The following is a 26,440-nucleotide window of genomic DNA, read 5'->3' on the forward strand; positions in this document are numbered from 1 at the left end:
ATTTCGATAACTGAAACTCTGTTTTCTCGATTATTCGACCAACTTCAAAAACACAATATTCCAATAACTTAATTAAAATCTATAACTCAAAAAATTTCGATAACTATTGATAAATTTCGATAACTGTGCCTTTTTTAACTCAAAAAAATTCGATAACGCTATACAATTTTATAACAATAACAATGTATTCCGATCAAATTCGATAAGTTGTGATAACTCGATAAACCCATATGACCCTATACATTTCAATAACTCCATAGATGTACTTTGAAAATTCGAAAAACTTCGATTCGATAAACTTACAAATTTCAATGACTAGCAACAAACTTTGATAAAATAATAAATATCTATAGCTTGATAAGTTGAAAGGACTCGATACATTATGGTAACTCTGTAAACATTTCGATAACTATAAAATTCGATGACTCGATATATTTAGATAACTTGATAATTTTCGATAACTATATTTTTCCTGATTGGATATATTTCAATTCTTAACGAAAAATTTCAATAAACTTTCTTCCCTTTTCTAATGTACATTCCCTAATTCTTATGAACATATGAATGTATGTAGACATATGTATTTCTTTATCGTTAATTTTGGCTTGACTTTTTTACCTTCACCGTTTTTTATCATTTATTTTTTCATCTTCGAATTGAAACAACATGCGAAAACATTTCAAATTGCACAGCTTGTTGCAACAACAACATACATACGTATACACAAATATGGAAATTCTCAATCGACGATTTCGGCCGTAATTTTCAACTAATTGTGAAACCATAAAAACTCTCCTCATCTACAGAAAACTACCTTTCGGTTCGGTAGAATCGCCAAACGAACGGATACGAAATTTATGTTAGCGCACTCATATGTAGATATTCGTGAAATGCCTCAACCCATTCGGTATTAGTCAGCTACCAAAAAGGTTTTAAGCCACATTTTAAATTTTTGAAGAAACTCATTTCAACTGGCCTCCTCATATCACTATTTTTAATTAGTTCCCACTTTTAACGCATTATTTTCAACATCTTTTACTAATTATCATGTTGCGAGGTTCAAATATCTTCACTGCCAATTTTTCTAACAAACGAGGATTGTGTAACAATTATAGGAGTATCAAAATAACCATGGCTAATTAGTTATAATACCATGAGTTATGCAATTAATTCAAAATGCTAAAGCATTCTTTAAAAAATCCGCTTAGAAAACCTCATAAAAAAGAAGTGAATTTCTTGCTTAGTCTACGGACAAAAGAATAAAGAAAATAGTAAAAATACGTCAACAAAGGCATTATATTTACTTGAAGAAAAAAATATATAAATGCGCCGATTATATCCAAGAAAAAAGACAAAAAACACGCACACACGCAAACAACAATCTGGTGCGCATTAGATGAGTTGTGCGAAAAATAATAAACTTTTTAAGTTTCCTTTTAGTTTTTTTTTCGATTGCAATATATGTATGTATGTAAGTATGTATTTATTAACAAATACGGAGATCGCTTTGTCAACAATTGCCGATGAAATATAAGTAACGAAAAAACGCACACACTCAAACCTCTAACCAACAACTATGTACACAGCACCAGTTTCAAAACATGTCGTAAATTCTCTTTAGATACATACTTGTAAAAATGTAGACACATTTATTTTGTTAACGCAATTGACTTTTGCAACACAGTGTGCGTCATTCGTCTTCCGTCAAAGAGGTGCGTTTTTACAATTGCAACATCTGTGACTGCACATTATTACATTTTGCAATTCAGCGTAAACATTTTTGGTTGTGTGCAACCAAAATAAAAGAAAAAAAAACGTACACACAAATGGCAATAACTTCTTACAATGCTGTGAATGACCAGTCCAAGAATTATGTATGTATATATTTGTCCAGACGCAACAGCCGTACAGAGGTTCGAAACGGTAATCTAGAAGGACATTTGTGATTTTGGTGGAGTGTCAAATTAAAAATATTTTTGTCTTTCGATTCTGTAACACATTTGGTGATGCACAATAATACACTTTTCTTAAAAAAAAAAAGATATTATATGGAGTAAATACGCTTAGTACACAAGTTCAATTTGCTTGCTGCTAACGTAAAAATTGTAACAAGCTATTGAAGTACCTCGACAATTATCATTATATTTTTCAATGGACGGTAAGTGTGTCATATTTCTCTAAGAAATGTTAATTGGTTTAATTTTAAATTTTAACTTTTTGAATGCAAGAAATTTTGATTGAAAAATCATCTTTGTAAAGTGCTACTATTTTTTGCCTATGAGTGCCGATTAAAGTAATTGTGTTTTTAGACTGCTCTGCTATCATACTTTCTTGTTTTATAACCTTGAGTCCGCCAAGGTCCGCTTTCCCTATAAGAATTAGAGATTTTTGTTGAAAGGTTATATTTCGCGGAAGGCATCATTTCATTTACACATATCTATTTATATATGTATATTTCATTGATATAAATTTTTGAATTGATATTCGTATTTTTGATTGTGAATTTATAAAAACAATAAAATTATAGTTTAAAAAACTAAAACCTCCCTATTATAATTGCCGTTCGTACTGTCATCAGGTATGTAACTTGAGAATAGAAATCGCTGCATCTTTTAGGCGCATCAATATTACATAGTTACATCCAGTGTTGCCGCGCCGTATCACCGACCTAGCCAAAAATGGATCCAAATGTATCCAATTTTCTGTTTTTACGTATCCATCTCATAATTAGCAAGAAAACCAAACATTTTAAAGAAAAAAGATATAATTTAACCCATCCTAAGGACTTGAAATACATGTATATATATTTTTATTTTTCATAAAATCAAACAATTGTAATTTAAATTTATATTACTTCTTTTTTGTGCATAAGTATTTTGCAAAGTAAATATAATAAAAAGTAATTAATATGTTACATTTGTACATGTACACTCTAAAAAGTTCATGTAAAACTACTAATAAAAAGTATCTATATTTCAACAAGAATCTGTATAAATATACGTATAAGGTGTTCAGGATTTGATTTTGAACTTGAGATCTTTAAAATATACACATCAAATGTTTAAAAATGCAAAAATTTTAAACTAAAAATACATTTTCTATTAATAAAAAGCATTAGGGGCTCACATTTACTCTAGTTTAAACATTTTATGTGTAATTTTGATCTTCGCGACAAATTTGGTATGTAAAAGTGAACAGGCAATGTTTAATTTTATTACACGGTGTGCAAATTAGGAGGAACCCGGATACCTCTCTTAATATGCGCAAATAAACAAAAAAATTAAAGTGTATTTAAAGACTTTTCAGTAAAATTCATAAGAATTTCCTTAAATAAATCAAATTTAGTTTTTAAACAGTGTATTTTAACCTACATCGAGATCTTTCTTTTTAAATTAACAAATTAAAATATATAAAATGAAAGGGATTACAACAGAAAGAGTATATATTTACTTTATATATATATTAAGATCTTGCTGAAGGCATCCTTTTTAGCTAATTAAAACAATTGCAATTATACCTATTTTGGAGAGATCTCTTCATATGTATGTTCATTGCTTCGTTCACAATAAAATGCTTTTAGTTTCACGCTTAAGTAGTGCTTTTTAATACATTTAGAAAACGTAATGCTTTCTACCATCTTTAATTAAAATCGATTTTTGAACGAAAAAAAATGTACAGAAACAATAAAATTTTGGCCTATTTAAAAAAGTATCCACATTTATACTGATCGGAAAAAAGAAGTATCTCGCAAAAATTCGTCTAAAAATGTCTCCAATTGGATCTATTATTATCTATTATATATAGGTGTCTCAAAATATACATAAGTACTAAATTTTATAAAAATCCATGCAAACGGAATTCGTTAAATGAGGTTGTCCCTCTAGATTATCGTTTCGGACCACTGTGAGCCGAGTGTTAAATGTTGTTCATACTTACTATGTATTTACAGCAATTTACACGAGATAGCAGAATCAATAGCTTTTGTTTTATTTATAGCTAAGTTGCGTTTCGTTAAATTTAAAAGTGGAGAAACCGAGTAAATATTTATGTGTGCATATCTCCTAATATATAAAATATATCGTGTCACTGTGTTTTTGAACTCCTCCGAAACGGCTTGACCGATTTGCATGAAATTGCATATCTCAGGTGGTGTTTGTTGCAAAGGACTGGAACTTGGCACCGAGATGTGTATACAAAATTAATTCCATACTAATGGAGAGCAATTAGGGTTATTCGAAAGGGTGCGTGGTACCTGCCGTAGAAATGTACTATTTTAAACTGCATATCTATAGAGATGTTTATGTTAGAGCACTGAGAGTGTTGGTATATATAAAATCAATTCCTTTTTCGTGGAAGAAAATTACGGTTGTAATAAAAGGGTACGTAGCACTTCTCGTACAAATTGAATTTTTCTTGCCTTATATCCCTGGAAGTGTTTGTCGAAGAGTAGTGGAACTTGATATGGAGTTATGTATATAAAATGTATGCATTGCTCATGAAAAAATGAGAGTTATTGGAAAAGGAGGCATAGGAGGCGACATACACACTAAAACTTACATAATACTTATCTCTGGAAGGATAGACAATCTCTGGAAATACTTTAAATTTGTTATGGGGATTTATTTTATCGGAACCGTACTAACAGACAAAATGTGGGGTGAAACTTTAGTTTAAAGAGCAGCATTTAAGTTTTCTTTTTATGCTCTTCAGAAAATTTCTCTTTCTATCGTTATTCTGTTTTGAAAACTAGAGGCAATTGAATAATTTACAAATTTCGGTAGCTGCTGGTATCAATAGTTAGTGTAGCCGAAATATATGTCGTATGCTCGTATATATGTACATATAACCATTTCAACATGTCGATGTATCTAGATATTTTATTACTTCAATGCTGCAATCTCTTGCTAGCGGAAAATTTCCCACGGCCATCTGGGATTATTGCTAAAAATACACAGCAAACGTTTATCCCCTAAAATTAGCAACAGCCAAAAGTATGTAAATATACGTAGTTTATTTTTAAGCAAACTTCGCTTAAGCAACTGTCGAAATGTTTAAGTAGTTAAGGTTTTGCACGTTCGCATGTAAATACACGTACATATAAACATACATATGTTGTCGTTAAATTGGCGATTTGTAAACTTGCGTACATGACTTTAAATTGCCGTTGATGACGTTTAACATGGAAAAGCATAAACTTACTTAAAGACATGCAATGTTTATATGAAATTGAATACAATTGCATGTTTACATATACATATATGTATATGTATGTACATGCATAAAATATATAAATATTAGAATGGTTTTAAATATGTTCATTAGGGTAGTTCTTAAAATATCAACCTGTAACAAATAAAAACTTCCACGAAAATTTCGCAAAAATTTTACAAATATTTACTTGAAATCTGATAGATTTGGCATATTATTGAAATATTTTTATATAAATTAAGATATCTTAACGTATGTATGTAGAAAAGGGTGGTCCCAAAATACATGCGGGAAAAAAGATTTAAATGTTAAGCTCTCACCCCCTGGGATTCTACTGACTCTGCTGCTTTTTAGGAGACTTCAAGTATCTATACCCAATTGTTTATTTAACCATTTTTAATATTAACTAATTTATATAGGTTCGCAAAAACCCATAAAAATGAAATGGAGGGACTCATAAGAAATCGTTGGTATTAAAAAATGGTAAAATAAACAATTGGGTATTATTTTTGGAAGTTTTCTGAAGAGAAACAGAGTTATCCGATCGAAAAATATAGATTTTCAAGAATTCTACACCATTTCATTATGAAAAAGTATTTTTCCCCCATATAAAATTTATTTGAAAAACTTTGAGGCAGTTATAAATAGCCGTCTTCGATTCGTCACTTCTCGCTCGCTATGTTTGAGTTCCGGTCGCTTAAAGAAGAATTTTTTATGTGAAAGCAACAACAAAGTTAGCTAGCACGGATAGACGATAGCGAGTTTGGTTGTACCTCATTGAGTTCGTTCGTTTCGCCACTCGTTAACCGTTGGCGAATCGATGACGGCTAATATTAATTTTAAAACAGCTAAAACAGGTACTCTTTTTTCCATTTAAAAAATCCTTGGGGCTGAGAGTTTTACGTTTTAAACTTTTTTTTTAACCACCCTAATGTAACCACCCTTTACAGCATATGTGTACAGTCCAGTAATTTCTTTGACTATTGATTTGCACAGTAGGTCAACTAACCCATTTTCTGTGCGAAAGTAAAATTTCGAAAATGATGAAATGAATAATTTTTTAACGTTGTCATGTTGGAAATACTCTAAGCCCCGGGAAGTTAACTTTAGTGTTTCTAAATGTAATACACAAGCTCGTTATACTCGGCAAAAGTCGATTCGACGAATTCAGTTCAATTTTTTTTTATTTTTAGTATATATTATAAATTATCTTAAGTTTGTTTAAAATTTCGCTTTTGCGTGTTACGAGTAAAGAAACTTTTTCGAAAGAGTTAATGTTAGAAAATAGCAATTTGTTTGAAATTAGTCAGTAAGAAAGAATAAGAGAAACAAAAATGAACGCATTTTTCAGACAGGTAGATGACTAGGCAGTACAGTAAATTTACGTATGTTTGTATTATAGGAAAGCTAGTGCCCTATACGCTTGTCGAATGGCTGTTGGTTAAATTTTGAAGTCCACTTTAATTTCGCATAGAAAATTATCATTTTACACAGTCAAATTAATTGCGCGTACATAATTGCTTTAGCATATATATGTACATTAGACTGCATCACTCCCCATCCAAAAAAAAAATCGGTACTATTTTTCCATTGGAATTATAAAATTTATTATATTTTAAGACGTCCACTAAAATATTTCGGAAAAATATTAAGATTTAAGTGAGCTGGACCGATTTGAAAATACCTCCAAAAATGGAGTTTTTTATGAATAAATTTAGTTTGTTAAAATTTTTTTTTTTTTAAATCCCCTCATATGACAAAACGGTTTAAGCTTAAAAAGTTTGCATAAAAATATTTAAAAAAAGTTAAAAAAAAATTGAACGGAATCGCAATGATGAGATTTTTGATGCTGTTTTTTAACTTTTTTCAAAGATTGGCATAAGAAAAACTGAGCCTAAACTCTTCTGATTTAGACTTAAGAGGTGTCATTGGAAAGGTATTTTCTCACCCTATTTTCTTTTCTATTTATTTGCTAATAAACTCATTCAAAGGATGAAAGAGAAAGGTAGGATGAGCGAACGTCATTCAAAGTTGAATTAAGATGTGTTGGTATTTGAAAAAAAAAATTGGGACTCGAATGATTTTTTTTGGACAGAAATAAAATCAGTGTGAAAATACCTTTATACTGAGATCCCATAAGTCTAAATCAGTATAGTTTTGGCCCAGTTATTCAAGTTTTTCGTAAATCAATCTTTGAAAAAAGTAAAAAAACAGCATCAAAAATCTCATTCTTACGATTCCGTTGAAAAGATTTTTAAATATTTTTATGCAGATTTTTTAAGCTTATTCTAATTTGTCATCTGAGGGGACATTTTTCAAAAAGTTCTTTAAGAAACTATTTTTATTCATAAAAAACTTCATTTGTGGAGGTAATTTTAAATCGGTCCAGCTCGCTTAAATCTTAATATTTTTCCGAAATATTTTAGTGGACGTCTTAAAATATAATACATTTTGTAATCCCGACGGAAAAACCGCAACTTTTTTTGGTGATGCAGTCTAATGTACATATGTATGTACGAGGGACTAATGAAAGATCGCCTAGTTGGCGAACTTTAAATCTTAAAGAAAAAAACCAAATCATTTGCAATAGTTTTACGAGACTTCTTTCTAAATTTTAGAATGATCAATTCAAATGGAGACGAGAACACGAAAAACATCTGAGGATAGATTATTTTCGGGTTTTGGCGTAAAGTACAGGCACTACAAATATTCAGTGAATAACAAATTGCATACGAAACGTTTCCACAGTCTGTATAGACTATTTACAAGTGGTTCCGAAGATTTCACACGGGACTTTTTCTGTAGAGGACGAGCCCCGAGAAGATCCCCCCCAAAATCTTCCTCTGATGACGTTAATGTGGCTCTGGTGAAGTACAACGTTGACGAAGATCTACTATTGATTCAACAAATGATAGCTGATGAATTGTGCTTGAATGCAATGGCTATATTGTCGATATTAGGAGACATCTGGGACGCACGAATAAGCTCGATGGGTTCCACGAATTTCAAATGAGGCCCGCCCTAAAAGAGGCTCACGTGCATTTAGCTCAAATTTTCCCAAATAAATTCGAAAATGGGCAGTCTAGCAACTTTAGTAAAGTCAATACTGGTGAAGAATCTGGGTTCTATAAGTACGATCCGGAAACCAAACAGCAGTCCATGATATGGAGCCCAAAAGGGAAAAACCTATCCGTAAAAGCTAAGCAACAAAAATCAGCAACAAAAGTAATGATGTCGGTTTACTTCACCCGATCAAAAAGCGTAGCTGCTATTCCCCTGGAAAAGGGTCAAACGGTAACTGTAAGTGTAACTGTAGAAACTTGGTACGAAAGGTATTTAACAGCAACGCGGAGATAATTTATGCGGTTAATGCTGAACTTGATAAGCAGAAGACTGTTTTGAGAAATGCATCCATAGGCTTAAGAAATGCATTGAAATCAATGACGATTATGTAGAGAAAATACAAAATAAAACAAAGAACAAATACGAAAAAAATTGTTTTTTTTTTTTTGTGGTCAACTAAGCGAACTTTTGTTAGACCCCTCGTATGTATATTTAAACATTTAAGGCTCATGCATATGCGAGCGGTTTTTTGCATTCTGTTGCCGCGCCGCTGACCTTTAAAGTTTTAAAGATCAAAAATTGTTGGCAATTGCGCATATCGGAGTTTTATTGTTCTCGTTTGCGAACACAACGACAAAAAGAACACATAAAAAACAAAAGTGGCAACGATTTCTGAAAATTGTCATTATTTGCATACATATTTTCATATGTGTGTTAAGGAGAAACAAAACCTATGGAATTGTAATGCATCCGCGAGCGGCATACATGAATTTGTAAATATGTACATACTTACATATATATATATATATATATATATATATATATATGCTTTGGCAGCGGTAGCAGCAATTGCTCTCGCTGGTGACTGACATTTCATTGCCAACATATAGTTTTTGTATTATTTTTTTTACTTCGATTTGTGGCTTAGTTGATCGATTATTTCGTTTACCTTGCTTTGCTGAATTTCTTTTTTCTTATTTATAACAAGTATATACATACAACAAAAATAAGTTTTCAAATGGCTAGGTACTTTTATACATATGTACCAGGGTTGTTGCGAATATTCGCATTCGCATTCGCAAGTGCGGAGCTTCCGCATTAATTTTAACATTCGCATTCGCTTTCGCATTCGCAATAATCAATGCGGAGCTTTTGCGAATGCGAATATTTTGCAAGTGGACCGATAAAACGTATATATGGCAAAAAAAATTACATATTGTAGCCAATATTTTTGCCTGTGGTCGTAGGAGTATTTGTGTAACAAAACTGGTCAAATGTCATATTTATCAGCTTTGATAAAAATGTCTTTAAACATATTATTTCTTAAGCTATATAACCGAGCTATCAATGGGCAGCCATAAAAGTTCCCACTTCTATTTGACCTTTGACGAACGTCAAAGAGAACATAGTCCTTTTAATAATATAATTTTTCTGTGCTTTAAATATCTGCTTTGGTTTCTTTCTTTATTATGATTTTTTTGGACCAATCTTAAAAAAAAACTACACAAAAGAACAAAGTGTACACTGTAATTCTTAACAAAATTTTCGTGATTTGCTTTTGATGTTATAGGCGGCATACACGGTGCGTCTGACCCGTCAGTCGGTTTGGACGGCATGACTCTGAATGATTCAACTGTGTGTAGTCGAAGGCGAGTCAACACGTACACAAATGATTCGCGAGTCAGCTGTACCGCGTATGCCACCAATTACATTTATTCGTTTGAATAATTTCAAATGGGGCTCTTTGGGGAATTTATTTTTAGCAAAATTTTAAAACCAGTAGTTTTGTTTACTTGTTGGATAATATTTTTTTCATAGGGATATACATTGGATACATTGGAAACTGTCTCTTTTTTGCTATTTAACGTCAAAGAGTAAAAGAATAAAAAGACGGCAGCGTTGATCTGGATCAACTCGGGAATTAACTGCAGTTGATCCGGATTAAGTCCGAGTAAGCTTTTAAGCTTTTAGCTCCTTCAATAGGGATTTCCAGTAGAAATGATAAACGTCTAACTACAAAGAGAGTCGATGCTCAAATAATTAAAAAGCTATAGGTCTGACCTTTAATTAGATAAGAATTACGAAACTATCTGTTATTCAAATGCTTATAAGAAAACGGGGTGCTTTAAAAAAAAAAATAACAATATTTTGATCCGATTCGGCTGGCAGCCACGACTTTGAAAACAGTATTTTGTTCAAAAATAATAACACAGCTTTACAAAAAAAACGCCGATGCATATTAAACCAAACCTATAAATCCCTATGTTATTCGACACGCTGAATGCGAATCCGAAGTCCGTTAGTCTCCACCACGTCAGGTTGGTGGTCAGTTGAAGGTCAAGTAGGGAAAAAGTGCTCTAAAGTTACAGGTTCTCCAAATTCTGAAGCAACATGAAATATGTATCTGGTTTGGCTTGTAAGCGCTGTTTAAACAACGATCTCGCCATTATGCTAGATTCTAATTGTTTTTTAAAAATACTTGACATCCGCATTCGCAACCGCGGATGTTAGCTGTTAGATATTCGCATTCGCATCCACGGATGTCTAAAATTCCAAACCCGCAACATCCCTGATATGTACATACTTATTGTATAACGAGTTTAAGATCTTAAGTATTGCACAAACTATTTCTATGCATTTTTATTTTTTAGTTCTCTTTTTTCTGAGTGCGCTTTATTATTCAAAGAATTTCTGTTATTTTAAAAATTTTCCACACGATCGACTACACTTCTTTTCCACTACACATGATTTAACTCCGGTCAGCTGTTTATTATTGCCACAACTTTACACTCGCCCGACACTAAAATTCTCAGCTGTCTTGATTCACAACTGCTGCCGCAATGACTTACCGGCAGACTGATTGGTTGTCTGCCGGAATATTGGTCGGTAGCTGGTGCGTTTGTTGTCGCGCGCAAAGTGGTTTAACTTGTTTTTCATTCTTTATTGTTGGTAATTTCTGTTTTGTTTTTTTTTTCTTTTGTAAATACTTCAGTACGCCCATAAAGTTCTTGGGTTTTTAAGGATAGCTTTTTTATTTATTTTGATGGGTTTTATGATTTTATTAATCTTTATACGCTTATGTTGAAGTGAGCTGGTTTTTTACAATTCAGGCCATGTTCACGAGTTGCGGAATGGAATTTCGGTTTACACGGTTGTGCGTTTTTACTCACTATGTTCAATTAAAATTACTAAATTAATTTGCATAAACAATAGAATAAAAGTTTTAATTAACTTTCCGAAGTAAATTGAACATAATCCTAATATGTATATGTACATATATATATGTATATGTTGAGTCCGTCGACACAAGGGCAAGCATGAATGAGTCCTCTAAAATTGCACCAATCTCTGGTTATGCACTAGGTTTGGGAAGTTCTAATGAAAATATTAAGAAAGCCTCAAAGGTTTATTATTTGGAACCACTCACTCGAAATGGCCGTAACCTAAATATTGTCTCTGTGCGGCTGGTTGATGTTCTCGAGAAGACTAAAAGAGTGTCAATTCAGCGATGTAAAGAAAATGTGGAGAAGGCACAAAGGAATAACGACTGGTGTGCATTATTAGATTGGAACACAATAGCTTAGAAAACAACAGCGCCAAACAAGCGGAAGATTTCTCAGGATGAGAATACGAAAAAATCAATGCGCTCATCGGCATTCTTAGCTAATAGAATGTTTAATAATGGGCAATTGAGTATATTTATTTATTAGTATACTTGAGAATTAAATTAAACCAAAATGAAATATACTATACCGGAATGAGAACATTACAATCCCTCAGATCTCATAAATTTGCGAAAAAAGAAACATCAACCCCTTTCATCGGGTCAGACGTCTTCTGTGGCCCGGCTGAACGATCAGGTCCACTGCACTTTTAGCAAGATATAACCTAATTATAGCAGGAGTTTTGACAAGAAACTCAACGCCAAACAATACACCTTAAGGGCGCAGGGATTTATCCCCTACAATAATAATACTAATGCATCGTCTGTGCCCCAATTCGGTACCTTATAGCTAATGGTATAATAGCCATACCTAAACTACAGAGTGGGCCTCGTCTATGGGTCGAAAGTAATAAACCTGAGATATTCTATACATATAAATACAGTAGCGCTCACCTAAATAGCGCACTTTTATTTTTTACAATATCCACAGTGTTTTGCGTGGTAAAATTTTTTTCGCAATTTTTTTTAATAAAAATATAGTGAGTCCTATAACATAAACCATATAGGTCAAAGTTTAAGACTTTGTGTACAGTTCACGAAAATTTTACAAATTTAAAAAAAAAAATGTCATAAAAATGTTTAACTTTTTTTTTGCAGAATCTTTAAAAACTTTTTGGGTATGCAGTTTTGCAGCTGTTCCAATTTTAGTATAATAATGTACGGGTTTGGATTAAAATACAGGATATTTTTTGTAGGGGGTTGCCACTTTTTCATAAACATAAAATCAGTTTAATTACTAACTATTAACTATTTAAATCACATATTTTAGTATGGGTACCAAATTCGGTTGAAGGCAAATTTATCTCTAAATATGTATTTTTAAAGAGGGTTGCCACCTGTTAATAAATTCACATAAAATTTACTTAAAGGCTTAAAGGAAGTATTTTAAAATGGATATCAAACGAGAGGGTTAAGAAATCTTTCGTTCGAAAATATTTTTAAAGAGAGTTGCCACCCGTTTAGAAATTTAAAATCATTTTAATCAAACCTACTAATATTATAAAAGTGAAAGTTTGACCGTTAGTGAGTGTATATGTTTGTTGCTCTTTCATGCCAACACGGCTGGACGTATCTCAATGAAATCTGGCGCACTTATAAGCTATGACCAGGACTAGCATACATGATATTTTTATGAAATGGGTTGCCACTTTTTCAAACGGTTATATCAACTATTTGTTAAGTTGGGTGTCAAACAAAAGGTTCAAACATGTTTTTGAAGAGAGCTGCCACCTTTTCATAAACATGAAATAAATTTAGTTAACAATTTAAATCAAATATTTTAGTATTGGTATTAAATGAGTAAGGTTTATGACATATTTATTTTTAAATATTTTTGAAGAGTGTTGCGACCATGGCAAAGGATTCGGAATTCAGAATTCGGTTCAAAAATGCCCTATCTCAAACCAATACAATACATTGTAAATGTGTAGAAATATAGCGTTTTTGAACCCAATTCTGAGATAGGCATTTTTCAATCAAATTCTGAAATAGGGCGTTGTTGAAAAATTTCTTCAGTTAGGGCCTTTTCGAACTGGCTGCCGAGATAGGTCGATCTTCCACTCAGCCATCGATATGTAAGTTGATACTCACACTTCTCACATTTCAGGCATGCAATTGATGTAAACGAATATTTTAAATAACGTAAAAATGGGGGTGCAATGAGACAGCTGTGGCTACCACTTCGAGGCATTTGAATGACCCAAAAATGACACACTAAGCGAGGTGCTTATTTTTGCAATTTTTATTTTATAATTTTTACTTTAATTTGCTGTACGTTCATTTTTTCTGAGCCATAGCAATCCAGTACACACATACTTAAACTAAAGTGTGACTGCCAGCAGCCATATTGAGTGAAACGTAAAACTTTTGCATTTTTCTTGACGCGTACCAGCAAATCAATAAGATAATCACCGGTAAAATTGACTGACATGTCGATAAACACATTAAGCGTAAATTCCAGCTGCTAAGCGAGCAATGAGATAATCAACGAAACGCAATAGCGCTCTACTCAGCAAAGATTTACGGCAGGCAGCAGGCAAATTCACAGACATCCTGAAACCGAAAGCGAAGCACATAACTCGCACATTTTTATAAGTATGTTGTGTTACTTAGTGCGTACATATGTTTGTGCATACCTACATATTAGAGCTCTTGTTAGTCGACTATTCGAATAGTCGAGTAGCAAAAGTTGTTTCAAAAAATAATCGACTTCACTTAATCGAATAACCGTTTCTTTTCGACTTTTCAACTAACCGCTCACAAACAATTTGTGGACTATCTGTTCATTTTCGATTTTTCGACTAGTTGTTTTCTTTCAGTAAACATTGTTTTTTTTTTTATATTTTTTGAATACTTATGCTTACTGACAAAGCCCAGCCATGCTAATGACAATAATTTTATGGTGAAAACTGTCCCTATTCGAATAATTACGGTTAGTCGATTTTCATACTACTCGATAGTTAGGGGTTAATCGAAAGTTAACGGTTAGTCGAATTCGATCGGTTAATCGAATAATTGCTATTCGACTATCAACCGACAAAAATGTTGCTAATCGACTAGTTGACTAACCGAATAACCGGATAGTCGATTTTTAACGAGAGCTCTACTACATATGTATGTATATATGTACGTGCATATTAGTGCGCTCGTTAGCACATTGCATTACCCGGTCGTAGTCGCGAAATGCTGCCCCAACAATTAACCTGCCACAATGCAAGCGGATTCAAGCTCAAAGTTGCGGCAATTAAACCGTATAGCTGTTTTGCACTTAAAGAGCGTTGAGCCAGACCAATAAAAAGAAAAGCGAAAAGATAAAAAATTAAATCGCAAATGAACTCAACTATCACTACAACATCGGCAACGAAAGAAAGAAATCAATTAAAACACTACTGACAATGGCGTTTAACTACCTTACAACAATTTTTGACCGCATGCATCCACGCCTTTTTTACACACGTATGTACATACATATGTGTGATATTAACTGCGCACAGCGAAAAAGTCAATATGCAAACTTCGATTGCAATCAGAGTGCGCAAGGAATGAATGTAACGCTTTCACTTTCCACACAGCGTGCAACCGAGTGAATCGGCGCAAGCACATGGGCACATGTGGCAGGCCAATGCGCATCAGGGAAGCCAACTCGCTAAATTTTTGTCCACGTTTCTTCATTTTTTTTTAATATTGCACAAAGTTTGAAACTTGGATTTATACTGTTTCCGTTAAGGAATGAACTTTATTTTTATAAAAAATGACTCAAATAAAATAACAAAAATAAATAATTATAACTGTGAAAACTTGTCAAAATTTGGTGCAACAAAAATTTCTTCGACCTTTGTATGTATGTACATCTGTATGTTAATATTATAATTACATTTTTTTCTTTATCTGTTAAGTAACTTTATAAAAGTTTGCTTTTGGTCACGAATAGATACATAGATGAATTACATTTAAAAATGAAATTAACAGAAAGACCAGCAATATATCAAAATACATAAACATTTTTTTTTGTATATAAGGACATACATACGTATCTATGGGTGAGGAATTTTAGGAAATTTCGAGCAAAATCGGGGAATCTCAAAAATGAGTTGGCTACCCTGATGCACATTCACACAATCAGTGTAGCGCGCATTCGGAAATAATTTTCATGCTGTGGCGGCGCCAGTTCCTTTCATCCAGCGGTCAAAAAAGCTGTGGAGGCACTGATAAATGCATATGCCTCTTTCTGCAAGCTATTGTTGAAGGCGGTTTTTCTCCTGTTGTTGCATGCTGGTACAGGTACATACAGTATCGGTCATATCAATAGCACCCCCATTTCAAAGTTATATTGTTTGAATTTATTTTAGTACACAGTTTTATAGCCCATTCAATTTTAAAGCTCAACCAACCACAGCCGTAAAGTCGTAAGGCACGACGGCCGGCACGACCTATCTTATGGGATTCTCGTGTTAACGAAAACTCACCACCACCAGTGTTGCCGCGACGTCATGAAAAAATGTATCTTAAAAAAAACAAAAAATGGAAAAAATGTATTACAAAATTTTTATTTAAGTATCAAAGTATCAAGTTAGAAAAAACTTAAAAATATGCTATTTGTTCTATACCTTTGCTTTTTATTATTGTCAATAACCGAAAAATCATGTAATTCGCATTCATGCACCTACATACATATGTATGTACATGAAGAAAAATATGTTACGTACTGTGACAATCTATCAAAAAGGAGGTTATTGTATTTAATCTTGTATAGAGACGAAAAAAAATTATTCGATTATTCGATTACTCGAGCAAGTTGGTTAATCAATTATTCGGTTAATCCATTACTCGAGTAATCAAGATTTTGATTACTCAAATCGATGAATAATCGAGTTACTTGAAATACTGTTACTAAAAAAAAAATTTTTGTTCGTTAAAAGAGTTTGCTTTGGAAAATGCTTATTTTCTTTTTTACATTCTGTATAGGTACATTCCTTATCTTTTTGGACTAAAATCTGAAAAGTGTCAAATTGCCAGAGCGTAAGCTCACTAAAAGAGAATAACAGGAAAAAGTAAAGGAATGCGAAAAACCAAATTTTTAGTCCAAAGAATGGCAACAACAAAACTAACGTCAAATAAGAATAGAAATGTATGTACAAAACACATTCACACAAGCACAAGCACTATAAACTCTTACTATATCAATTATTTTTTGCCTCCTTCAAATTTCAATTCACTTTTTTTACTTTGTAGATTATTCTAACTTTTTGTGTATTCTTTAATTTCCGTTAATTTAAATTCAGTTGAGTTTGACACTTTTCAAGATTTTGCCTGCAAAAATTCTTCTGGCTAAATCTGACTACTCTCACTGAGTGTTTGTTGCTCTCTCATTTTTGCTGTTACTTTCAAGTTAAGGAACGCTTTTTGGACTAAATCTGACTACTTCGGACTTTTGCTGACTATTTCTGGGAGATAAGCAGTGTTGCCGTTTTAGCCCTTTGGTGGCTAAATTTGGCTACCAAATTCTTTTTTTGGTCACAAAAATTTGAAATTGCCCCTAGCCCTTTTTTTAGCCCTTTTCAAAATTTATTCATCATTGACATTAAAATTTTTTATATGATTTTCATGAATTTAACTCTTCGCTCATAAAGCGAACGCCTTTCCTTTAAGGCAAATAAACTGTTCATTGTGTCGCTAGCTTAAGTGGTGGAAAAAGTTTGTTTATCGGTTGCTTCTTTTACCTTTAAGTAAGGCAGAAGTTGAAAGGATGTTTTCTATAATAAATAAGCACAGAAATAAAATGAATTTTGCAATGTTAAACGCTTTATTAACTGTAAGATATGGCTTAAAAAATGTACAGAAATGTTGTCATGATTTTGATTTTACAGATGATATCGTCAGGTTAATGAGAAATGAACAAAATTGTAACGACGAAGAATCGCTTAGCGATGATAGTATTGATATAGATATAAATATTTAATGTGTTAAAAAAAATTTTTATAGATTAAATTATTTTACTATGAGTTCATTAAATGAATACTCTTTTGTTTGTTTGATACATACAGCGTCGGACAATAATAAAGCACCGACATTTTAATTCTTTGTAAATTATAACATAACATTTTAAAAATTTCTTTTACAAATGGATATTTTTCGAAGCATAGTTTGAAATTATTTAAGTTATTTAGTATTGTCCGACACTGTATATAGATATGATTCTAGTACTTATGTATTCTTAATGTGATCTCATTTTTTTGTTTATGTAAGAAATTAATTTTTAAACTGTACATACATATGTATATGTATGTTTTTTACGTTTCTGGGCCGTTATCTTATCCATTAACGATTTAACTATACTTTAAAATAGGTAAGTTGGCGGGCCTTAATATGCTTTATGTGTTACACAACAAGTTTTTTTGTTGAATAAAATATTAATTCTTTCCAGAGTTCATTGTTTTTCTATATCATTACTTATAGAAAATATATTTATATGTAGGTAAACAAATTTAGCTACCATTTTTAGCCACAACGGCGATTTTTAGCTCTTTTTTAGCCCTTTTTTAGCCTAAATTTAGCTACCGCTAAAAATGTTTCGCGGCAACACTGGAGATAAGGAACGCAATTTATATGAAAAAAATATTTAATTTTAATATTTGAAAACAGTAATGTTGTTTTCAAGGTATGAAGAACTTCAACTGCTTTATATGTAAAGAGTACTTTGAAATGTTGATTACCCATTTTACTCAAAATGTTGATTAATCATAAAGCAAATTACTCAAATATTTTTATATTTGGTTAATCAAAATCTTGATTACTCGAGTAACTGAACTTTTGAGTAATCGTAATTTTCAATTAATCAATTAATCCAATAATTGAGTTATTTCTTTTATGATTAATTAAAATTTTAAATAATCAATTAATCGCACAGCCCTGGTATAGATTTTATAGAAACTTGAATTCAAATATATTTATGTACATACTTAAGACTATGAGACTATGAGCTGTCGATCATTCACGTTAATTATCAAATTTTTGATACATTTCACGTTAAGCTCGTTGGAAATTATGTCAAAAAGCTGAGACTGCCTTCAGTGTCGACTTTATTTTTACTACAACTACCAGTGATGCCAAATTTTTTTTGTAGCACATCCCCATATCGAGCTTCAGCTATCCCCAAAAAATCCCCATTTGTCTTCTAAACCCCCATTTAAATCCCCTTAAGTATGAAATAAAAAAAGATGTATTCTTATTTCTGTTAGTTCATTTAATAACAGTTTTGAATACTTTTCGGTTACAAATTTTCACAGATTTATGTGTGTACAGTAAACCCCGCTTAAGTACCTCACGAAAAATGTCAGCTTTTTGAAGTACTTAGGCGGGTTGGGTACTTAAAATAACCCGCTTAAGTACCTCGATACGGGAACTTAAGCGAACATAATTACTGATGTAGTTACATCTTCTTGTTAACTTACATAAATACTTTAATAGCAACATTTAATGAAGTATACATAGTTTAAAACCTAAATCGTACAATTATTTAAACACATAAAAAAGTAGAGAATAACTTTATTAAAAAAAATATTTACTGCAATGGTATGTCATTTTTACAAGAATTAAATTGTTTCAAAAGTCAAAGTTGGACCTATCATTTTGTACCAAATTCAAAATGATATTGTTTGCCACTTATGTAAATTTATTAATTTTTAAGATTTTTCAATCAATTAAAATGCAGTTCATTCCCTAACAAATACCATATAAACCCAAGCTTAAGATTTTGTAGAACACTTAAAAAAATATATCATAATGTCAAACATTTTTTACTAGAAGTGTTTTCGAGTCCACAGTTTCATAGCCCATTCAATTTTAATGTAATAATGTGCAAGTTTCAAGTGGCTAAAAATTAGCGTTTATTTTTTAGATTTTTTTACCGAAGGTGTGTAGCGCTGCTACTGAATTTCAAAATACGTAAATATTTTAAGGAATTTTAAAAGAGCACTTAAAAGGGGAAAATTATAAGTCAAATTGTAAATGGGGCACGAAAAATTGAGGTACTTAGGCGGGTTGGGTAAATAAGCGGGGAGGTACTTAAGAGAGGGATTTTCTTCAGATTATATTAAAAAATTCACGGTGTCAAAAAATGTTGGTTACTTAACCGGGTTAGGTACTTAAGCGGGGGGTAATTAAGCGGGTTTCACTACATATTTATGTGATCATTTGGTGATTTATGTATTGCGGTTTCTTAATTCTTATGGTTTTTGGAGACTATTTAATAACATACCTTTGGCCCAAGGTTCCTCTTCCCATTTGCTGTCTGTAAATTTCTCAAATTAGTATGTTTTTTTTTTGTGCCCTTGCCACTTTTTAAATTTCTTTTTACACTAAATAAAGAACCGACAATGTTGGCGCAAGGAAATCAGGAAAGGAATCCTTTACCAATTTGGTGTAATGAAGTGAGAAAAATTGTTTGTTCAGCGAAAGCCAATCAAAGCAGACATTTGCGCCGAATAATGCTTTTACAAAGAAAATCTTTGTTTGATAAATTTTTAAGGGCAGGCAGTAAAATATATGTATTTTATCTTCAATATGAATATTTTAAATCAAATAAAAATCCCCATCAAATCCCCACATCCGCAAACGAAAAAAAACTATCCCCAAATGGTTTCAGAAATCCCCAAAATGGGGCGAAATCCCCACATCTGGCACCGCTGACGACTACCCTCCAACATATTCTCAACAGTTTGTAATGAAATTCTATTTCTCTTTTCATTTTGAATCAATTTTAACTCTGAAAATATACACCCCTTTTCATGGAGCTAAAACTGTCATGCATACCGAAAGGGCAAGCCCCTTCATTTGACCACTCATTTTTAGAACACACCTCATGTTAGAAAATCGAACGAACGATACAGATTTTATGACTTGGTGTTAAATATTTAACACAACCCTCTGCGGCAGAGAAATTTTGAATGCGATTTTCTAACATGCGGCATCCTCTTTCATGGAACTAAAGCTATGTTACATACCCAAAGAACAAGCCCTTTAATTTGAGCCCTTTAACTTGATGTTAAATATTTCACACAACCATCTTCGAACTCGGTTAAAAAGTTTCACTTCAAAAAAAAAAAAAAAAAAATTATCATCAATAGTTTTATATTTTTACCTAGATTTCTAGAAGCTACATATTTAATTTCAGTATAATAATGTGCACGTTTGAAGTGGCTAAACATTACCGTTGATTTTTGAAATCTTTTTGCTGACGTCTTTTGCACTTTCTTATACTTAATTCATATACATAAATTAATTTATGTAAAATTTAAGAAAAACGGCAACCTGGAGCAAATAGTTCATTTTAAATTTCGAAACTGGTTCATTCGATCAATTCAATGACCTAGTTCATTGAACGAACTAGTTTTTGAACTTGACAATTCTAATGCCGACCTTGTATAACGCTTGACAGAAGAATTTACTATTCAAGTGCAAAGTCAGAATTAACATCAGTGATGACGGGTAAGTTCCAGATGGGTTCTAACATCACAAAGTAGTTTTTGTAAAAATTGTGTATTTCGCTGGCATAACATTTTCTAAGTCGTATTTCAATTTATTAGACGAAGCATTTTTATTAGCATATGCAAGTGACATTGAAATTTCGCTGGTGTTCTGTTTTAGTAAAACATTGGCATGTGTAACAACAACTGAATAAATATGAAGTTGGGCCTTGGTTCTTTCTATCGAGAACTTGTTTAATTAAACGTACTATATGTAGTTATTTTTCATGAAAATTCGAACAGCCAGCAGAAAAATTATTATTTAGTTTGGCTTTTAGTTCACTGCTAACCTGTCATTGGTGAAGATCGACCGCAAAAAATATGTACAACTTTCCATTTGAAATCAAGGAAGTTGAACCTCAGTTAAATGCCGAGCTTCTACGTTATTTTAAAGGTATATACATATTCAGTTGATAACTAATAAATACCTATTTAATAACAATTCTCTTTCATATTTCGCAATAAAAACTTCAAATTGTACCACTGTAGGCGAGCGCACAGGATTTGTGCAGGTGGGTCCTGAAAAGTATTTCTTCCCTCATAAGTACAAAGTGGAGGCGGAGAATTTTTATAATTTTCAAGCACGCCCGAGTGATATTTGGGTAGCATCATTTCCACGATCAGGCACTACATTGACACAAGAATTAGTTTGGCTGTTAGAAAATAACTTCGATTTTAAAACAGCTAACCGACTTTCGCTCAGAGATAGATTTCCATTTTTTGAGTAAGTCAATACTACTTGAATGTAAAAGTTGTACGTACATTTTTTGTTATCTTATAGACGGCATGCACGGTGCGCTCGGTAGGGATGCGATTGTGAAAATAAAATATCTGCTCTTTACACCGATAAAGACTCTGGCATGACTCTCAATGACTCGAACGTGTGCAGTCGAAAGGCGAGTCAACACGTACACAAATGACTCACGAGTCAGACGCGCCGTGTATGCCGTCTATTAGTGCCAAATTCACAGTGCGTAGTGAACCACTAAAAAGTGATTAACTATCGATTTTGGTTGCCCAATTAACAAAAGTTTACACCAGCATGCCCCTATAGTTAAACTCTTGTGGAAAAAATTATTTTTTGTGGAACGAACTTCAAATGTGTAAACAGCGAGCTTTGTTTGAGATTATATTTATATGCAAACGTACTCTGTGGTGTAAACAAATGCTCAGCTAACGAACCCACTTTCAACAACTTTTTTCTAAAAACAAGTTACAAGCAAAAAAATCAATTGCAATTATTGAGAAATAATCAATTAATCGAATTTTTAAAGACACTTACTGTGAGTATTCACAAAAATATTTTTCCATTAAAAATGTTTAATTCACTTAGTTAACCATTTTTGCAAAAACAAAAGTTTTGATAAGCGTTTTGTTGTTAACCGGTTGCGTTTCTTGGTGGCTGTAGCACCAGCTTTTGAAAAAAAAAGCGCTCAGCAGGCACCGAGGTATCAACTAAATGACAGTATTTTTTCGAAAGTCCGTAAAGTTTTGGGTAAACAGTTTTCGTTTCCTCAAGGTTGACCAACTTGCCTACATACGGCTTATTTACAACCAACTTCTATCATTTGACCAACCAACTTGTTCGCCGATAAAGCGATGCGTGTGTAAGGGCCTTTAACGTTACCACACTTATAGCCCAGTTATGCATACTTGTACTGCTATACCATTTTTACGTAAAAATGAAAACCCAAAAGAATTCTACATATCCAGTCGGAAAAGTAGTAATGCATTACATGCGTGATAAATAATATAATGTATTTCTTATGCGTTCTCGATAATATTACTGCTAACTATGTAATCAGCATTCTAATGTATTCAAAAAGTTCCAAAAATTTCCTATTAAAACACATTCATTTCTCGATACTAGGTAATGCAAAATTGAATGCCCCACTTTTCTTAGGACATCGCCTGAGAAAAAAATGCATTTTCGAATGTGAAATGGGTTGTTTTACTGATTATTTTTTCGATTACTATACACTGCATTTTCCCACTGGGTTAAGTCCCAGTACGTTTACGTCGGTGAGTGTGGGCACTTTTAAGCTGATGCCAGATAAAACTTTGTGACATTTATAACTTTCCCAGCAAAGTGCAAGACGCAAAAGGTATGCCACAAAGAAAATAAATACAAATTAAGCTAGCTGATGGTCAAGGCGCGCAAAAAGAAGGAAGTTGGTCATATTTTCGCTTCGCGTTGCAGATAAAACGATCTACATATGTATGTGACATGCTTCGTGCATTTTCATACATTTCATCTGATCTGTTAAAGCGATTCTGTCATGCAAAACTAAGCAAGCGTTTTAGCTGTCAGCGGCTTTAGTTTTGTAGATTTTACAATGGGCTTACAAACACAACTATTTACACCATTGTATGCTCTGAACTTGAGCAATTCTTGCGGCTGTTTGCAATTTAAGGCAACTACACAATTCATATTTCTTAAAAATCTGTTTACGATTATTTTAAAACTAATCGATGAATAATCGATTAATGAAACACAAAACTACGATACAATTAAATCGTGAATTGGACAAAAATAATCGATTAATTTAGTCAAATGATTAATCGCTGCCATCCCTAGGCATGGCATAACACTATGTTTGAGTTGACATGACAGCAATGCGTTAAATTTTTGAAAATGACATTGACAGTACTTTTATACATATGTTTGTATGTACATGGTTGCTTTTAATACTATTACAACAGGTTTTCTTTGTTCGTACATCCTGAAATTAAAGTGGAGTTACTGTCAGAAAATGCTAATGACAAAGGCCAACAAGACTTCATAGAACATTTTTCCGCCCCAGGATACGAAACCTTAAATTCATGGCCGCTTAATAAAAAACGCTTTATTAAAACACACTTCCCATTTTCTTTGATGCCGCCAAGCGTTCTGAAGGAAAAGTGCAAGGTACTTCTAGATCATATTTTAACTACAGTAAAATAAAAAAAAGCTATTAAAAATAATATACTTTTAGATTGTTTATGTAGCACGCAACCCCAAAGATGTAGCGGTTTCCTATTACCATCTAAATCGTTTATTCCGCACGCAAGGCTATGTCGGTGATTTTACACGATATTGGGATTATTTTTCTCGTGGTTTAAGTAAGTTTCTTTTATGTGCTAATTAACATCTTTATTTACCTAGTTTGAAAATGCAGATCCCTGGCTGCCTTACTGTAGCCATTTAAAGGAAGCGTATGCCCACAATCACCTTTCTAATTTACTTATACTTAACTATGAGGAAATGGTATCAGACCTGAGTGGTGTCATTCGGAAAGTAGCTGAGTTTTTAGATACTACAATCAGCACGGTGGGCTTGAAAGATCTTACAGAACATTTGGACATCAAGAATTTCCGGAAGAATGCGGCTGTTAATGGCAGTAAAATGGCGGACATTGGAGTGTTGCAAAAAGGAGCAGCTGGCTTTATTCGCAAAGGCGGGTACGGAAATCGGGAAGAACTTGAATCCAACTATGAGTTAAAGAAGCAGATTGATCAGTGGATTGAAAAAAATTTAGTTAAGTCAATTGAGTAAGACAACTTTATTTTCATTAGGAAAAAAAGCAAAAAAAAAAATTGCATGTATTTCTTAAGAAAATGTTGAATATCGCTAGCTTAGAGTGAAAATTTGTAGAGTGCATGATCCGAATTGCGGCAATCGTGATCGAATGATTACTCGTTTCGAATCGAATCAAATAAAATTGCAGCTGTTTTCTCCCCAATACAATTTAAATTGATGAAAAGCACCAGCCATCGAACGCCGTGATCTAAAAACCAAATTTCGACTCGAGTTGCGTTCGATATCGAATGTCGCTTTCCGGGCCCAGTTTTTCAAACTATCTTTCTTCAGGCACCTATTTTGCAAAAAAAATTTAACACGTACCAATGATTAGAAACAGCTAGAAATATAAAAGGTATTTCGGTCTTTTAGAAAACAATGTATTTTTGATTATAATTTTTTACATGGTGTAATAATAAAAGGTGTCGTCAGTAACTTAGCCTCCAATTCTTTCCTACTTTTACCCATTTGTGGATACTATTTCAAAACAACTATATAGTAACTGAGTTTCAAGTATGAATATATGTTTGTATTGAGCTCCACGCGACTTGATCGTATAGTAAATACACTCCTGCCAATAAGTACAGCATATTTGGTTCGGGCTAGTAAATGCTTGGCCAATTCCGCACCGCTAGTTTCTGTTTAAAAGGCAATTGCTCTGAATCGTTCTCCTATACGTTGTCTAAGCATATACAAAATACCAACAAATTTGGTTCAATATCTTTAGAGAACCGTTGTGAATACAATTAAAGGTTAATTTTTACTATGGTTTTGTTTGACAAGTAACTATAGCACATTTGATGTTTTTATGTATATAAAAAAGGCGTGAGTACTAGGTACTCATGAAATTAGATGTGTAAACATATCGTACGGCAAAGCCTATAAGTTTACATATATGTATAATCTCAATCAAAGCCCGTAAGCTATCAAATTGGTTATGCTTGTTATTCTCACAACTCGAGGAAAAGTTAAGCTTCTTCTCTTTGCCCCCTTGGTTATTTGCTTTCTGCTACACATATTATGCTATTTAAATATATATTAACTTAATATTTTATTAAAAATATCTTTGCAAACCTCTTTTCCTTGCTAGCGTCAATTTTTGTTTGCTTTTACATTTGACATTGCTCCTCTTCTTCGCAAGTATAATCGATAAAACTAGGTTGGACACCAAAAAGTTATCGGTTTAATCTGAGATTATTTTATAATTATAATTTTGTATGGCTAATCTCTTTTTCTAATTACAGATTAGAGAGTTAACCTCGAAAATGAGGATAATCTTTTTATATGTAAACCTATTATTAGGCGATTCAGCTAAATACATACACATGTAGGTCAGATTAGAAATCTACATATACAATACGCGAAGGCATTTTTTGTGCAGCATAAAAGATCTGCACCGTTCGTTCGATTTTCAAAAATGGGGTGTCAAACTAAAGCGCTTAGCCTGTAGATGTGCAAACTGGTTTTATTTTTTCGAAAAGAGTTGCCACCTGTTAAATGATTAATTCAATTTTAATTAAAGGAGTTTGGTAAGTGAATAAGGTATCGCTATATGGGTGTCATACAAAAGAGGTTTAAGAAGGTAGTAGTTTGAAAATATTTTGAATAGGATTGCCACCTATTTGAGAAGTCTAATTGAACTATTTTTATATGAAGTATTAACGATGGACGTCAAATGAAAGAGCTTCAAGAGATACTTAGTTTGACAATTTAGAACATTTTTGATGTGTTTGAGGGTTGCCCCAGTTTAAAGGGCTAAACTAAAATTATTTAATAAGTTAAATGAATTACTAACCGATGGTTATCAATGAAAATTTGTTTAAAATCCTTTATTTAAGAACTATATTTAGGAGGGTCGCCACG

At 32.6% G+C, this 26,440-nt stretch overlaps 2 protein-coding genes across 4 annotated transcripts in view; one reads left to right on the forward strand and one right to left on the reverse strand.

Moving 5' to 3' along the window:
- Positions 1 to 26,440, reverse strand: part of LOC118733892 (myb-like protein P) — a 322,500-nt gene that overhangs the window by 43,051 nt on the left and 253,009 nt on the right. Inside the window, exon 1 of one of the 3 annotated variants that reach the window (XM_036463522.1) lies at positions 10,856 to 11,129. The exons of the other annotated variants lie outside the window; for them this stretch is intronic. The gene's annotated coding sequence lies outside the window, so the exon portion shown is untranslated. Of the gene's footprint in view, positions 1 to 10,855; positions 11,130 to 26,440 lie in introns of those variants that run through there. 3 annotated transcript variants of the gene reach the window in all.
- On the forward strand, positions 8,218 to 24,553 carry LOC118754038 (luciferin sulfotransferase-like). Its single transcript, XM_036488911.1, has 6 exons — positions 8,218 to 8,540; positions 21,324 to 21,412; positions 21,508 to 21,742; positions 23,722 to 23,926; positions 23,994 to 24,120; positions 24,177 to 24,553. Exons 1-6 carry the CDS (start codon positions 8,218 to 8,220, stop codon positions 24,551 to 24,553), a joined length of 1,356 nt encoding a protein of 451 aa, XP_036344804.1.

The sequence above is a fragment of the Rhagoletis pomonella genome, unplaced genomic scaffold (assembly GCF_013731165.1).
Source record: "Rhagoletis pomonella isolate Grant_MI unplaced genomic scaffold, Rhpom_1.0 Rhpom_scaffold_00002, whole genome shotgun sequence".
Lineage (NCBI taxonomy): Eukaryota > Metazoa > Arthropoda > Insecta > Diptera > Tephritidae > Rhagoletis > Rhagoletis pomonella.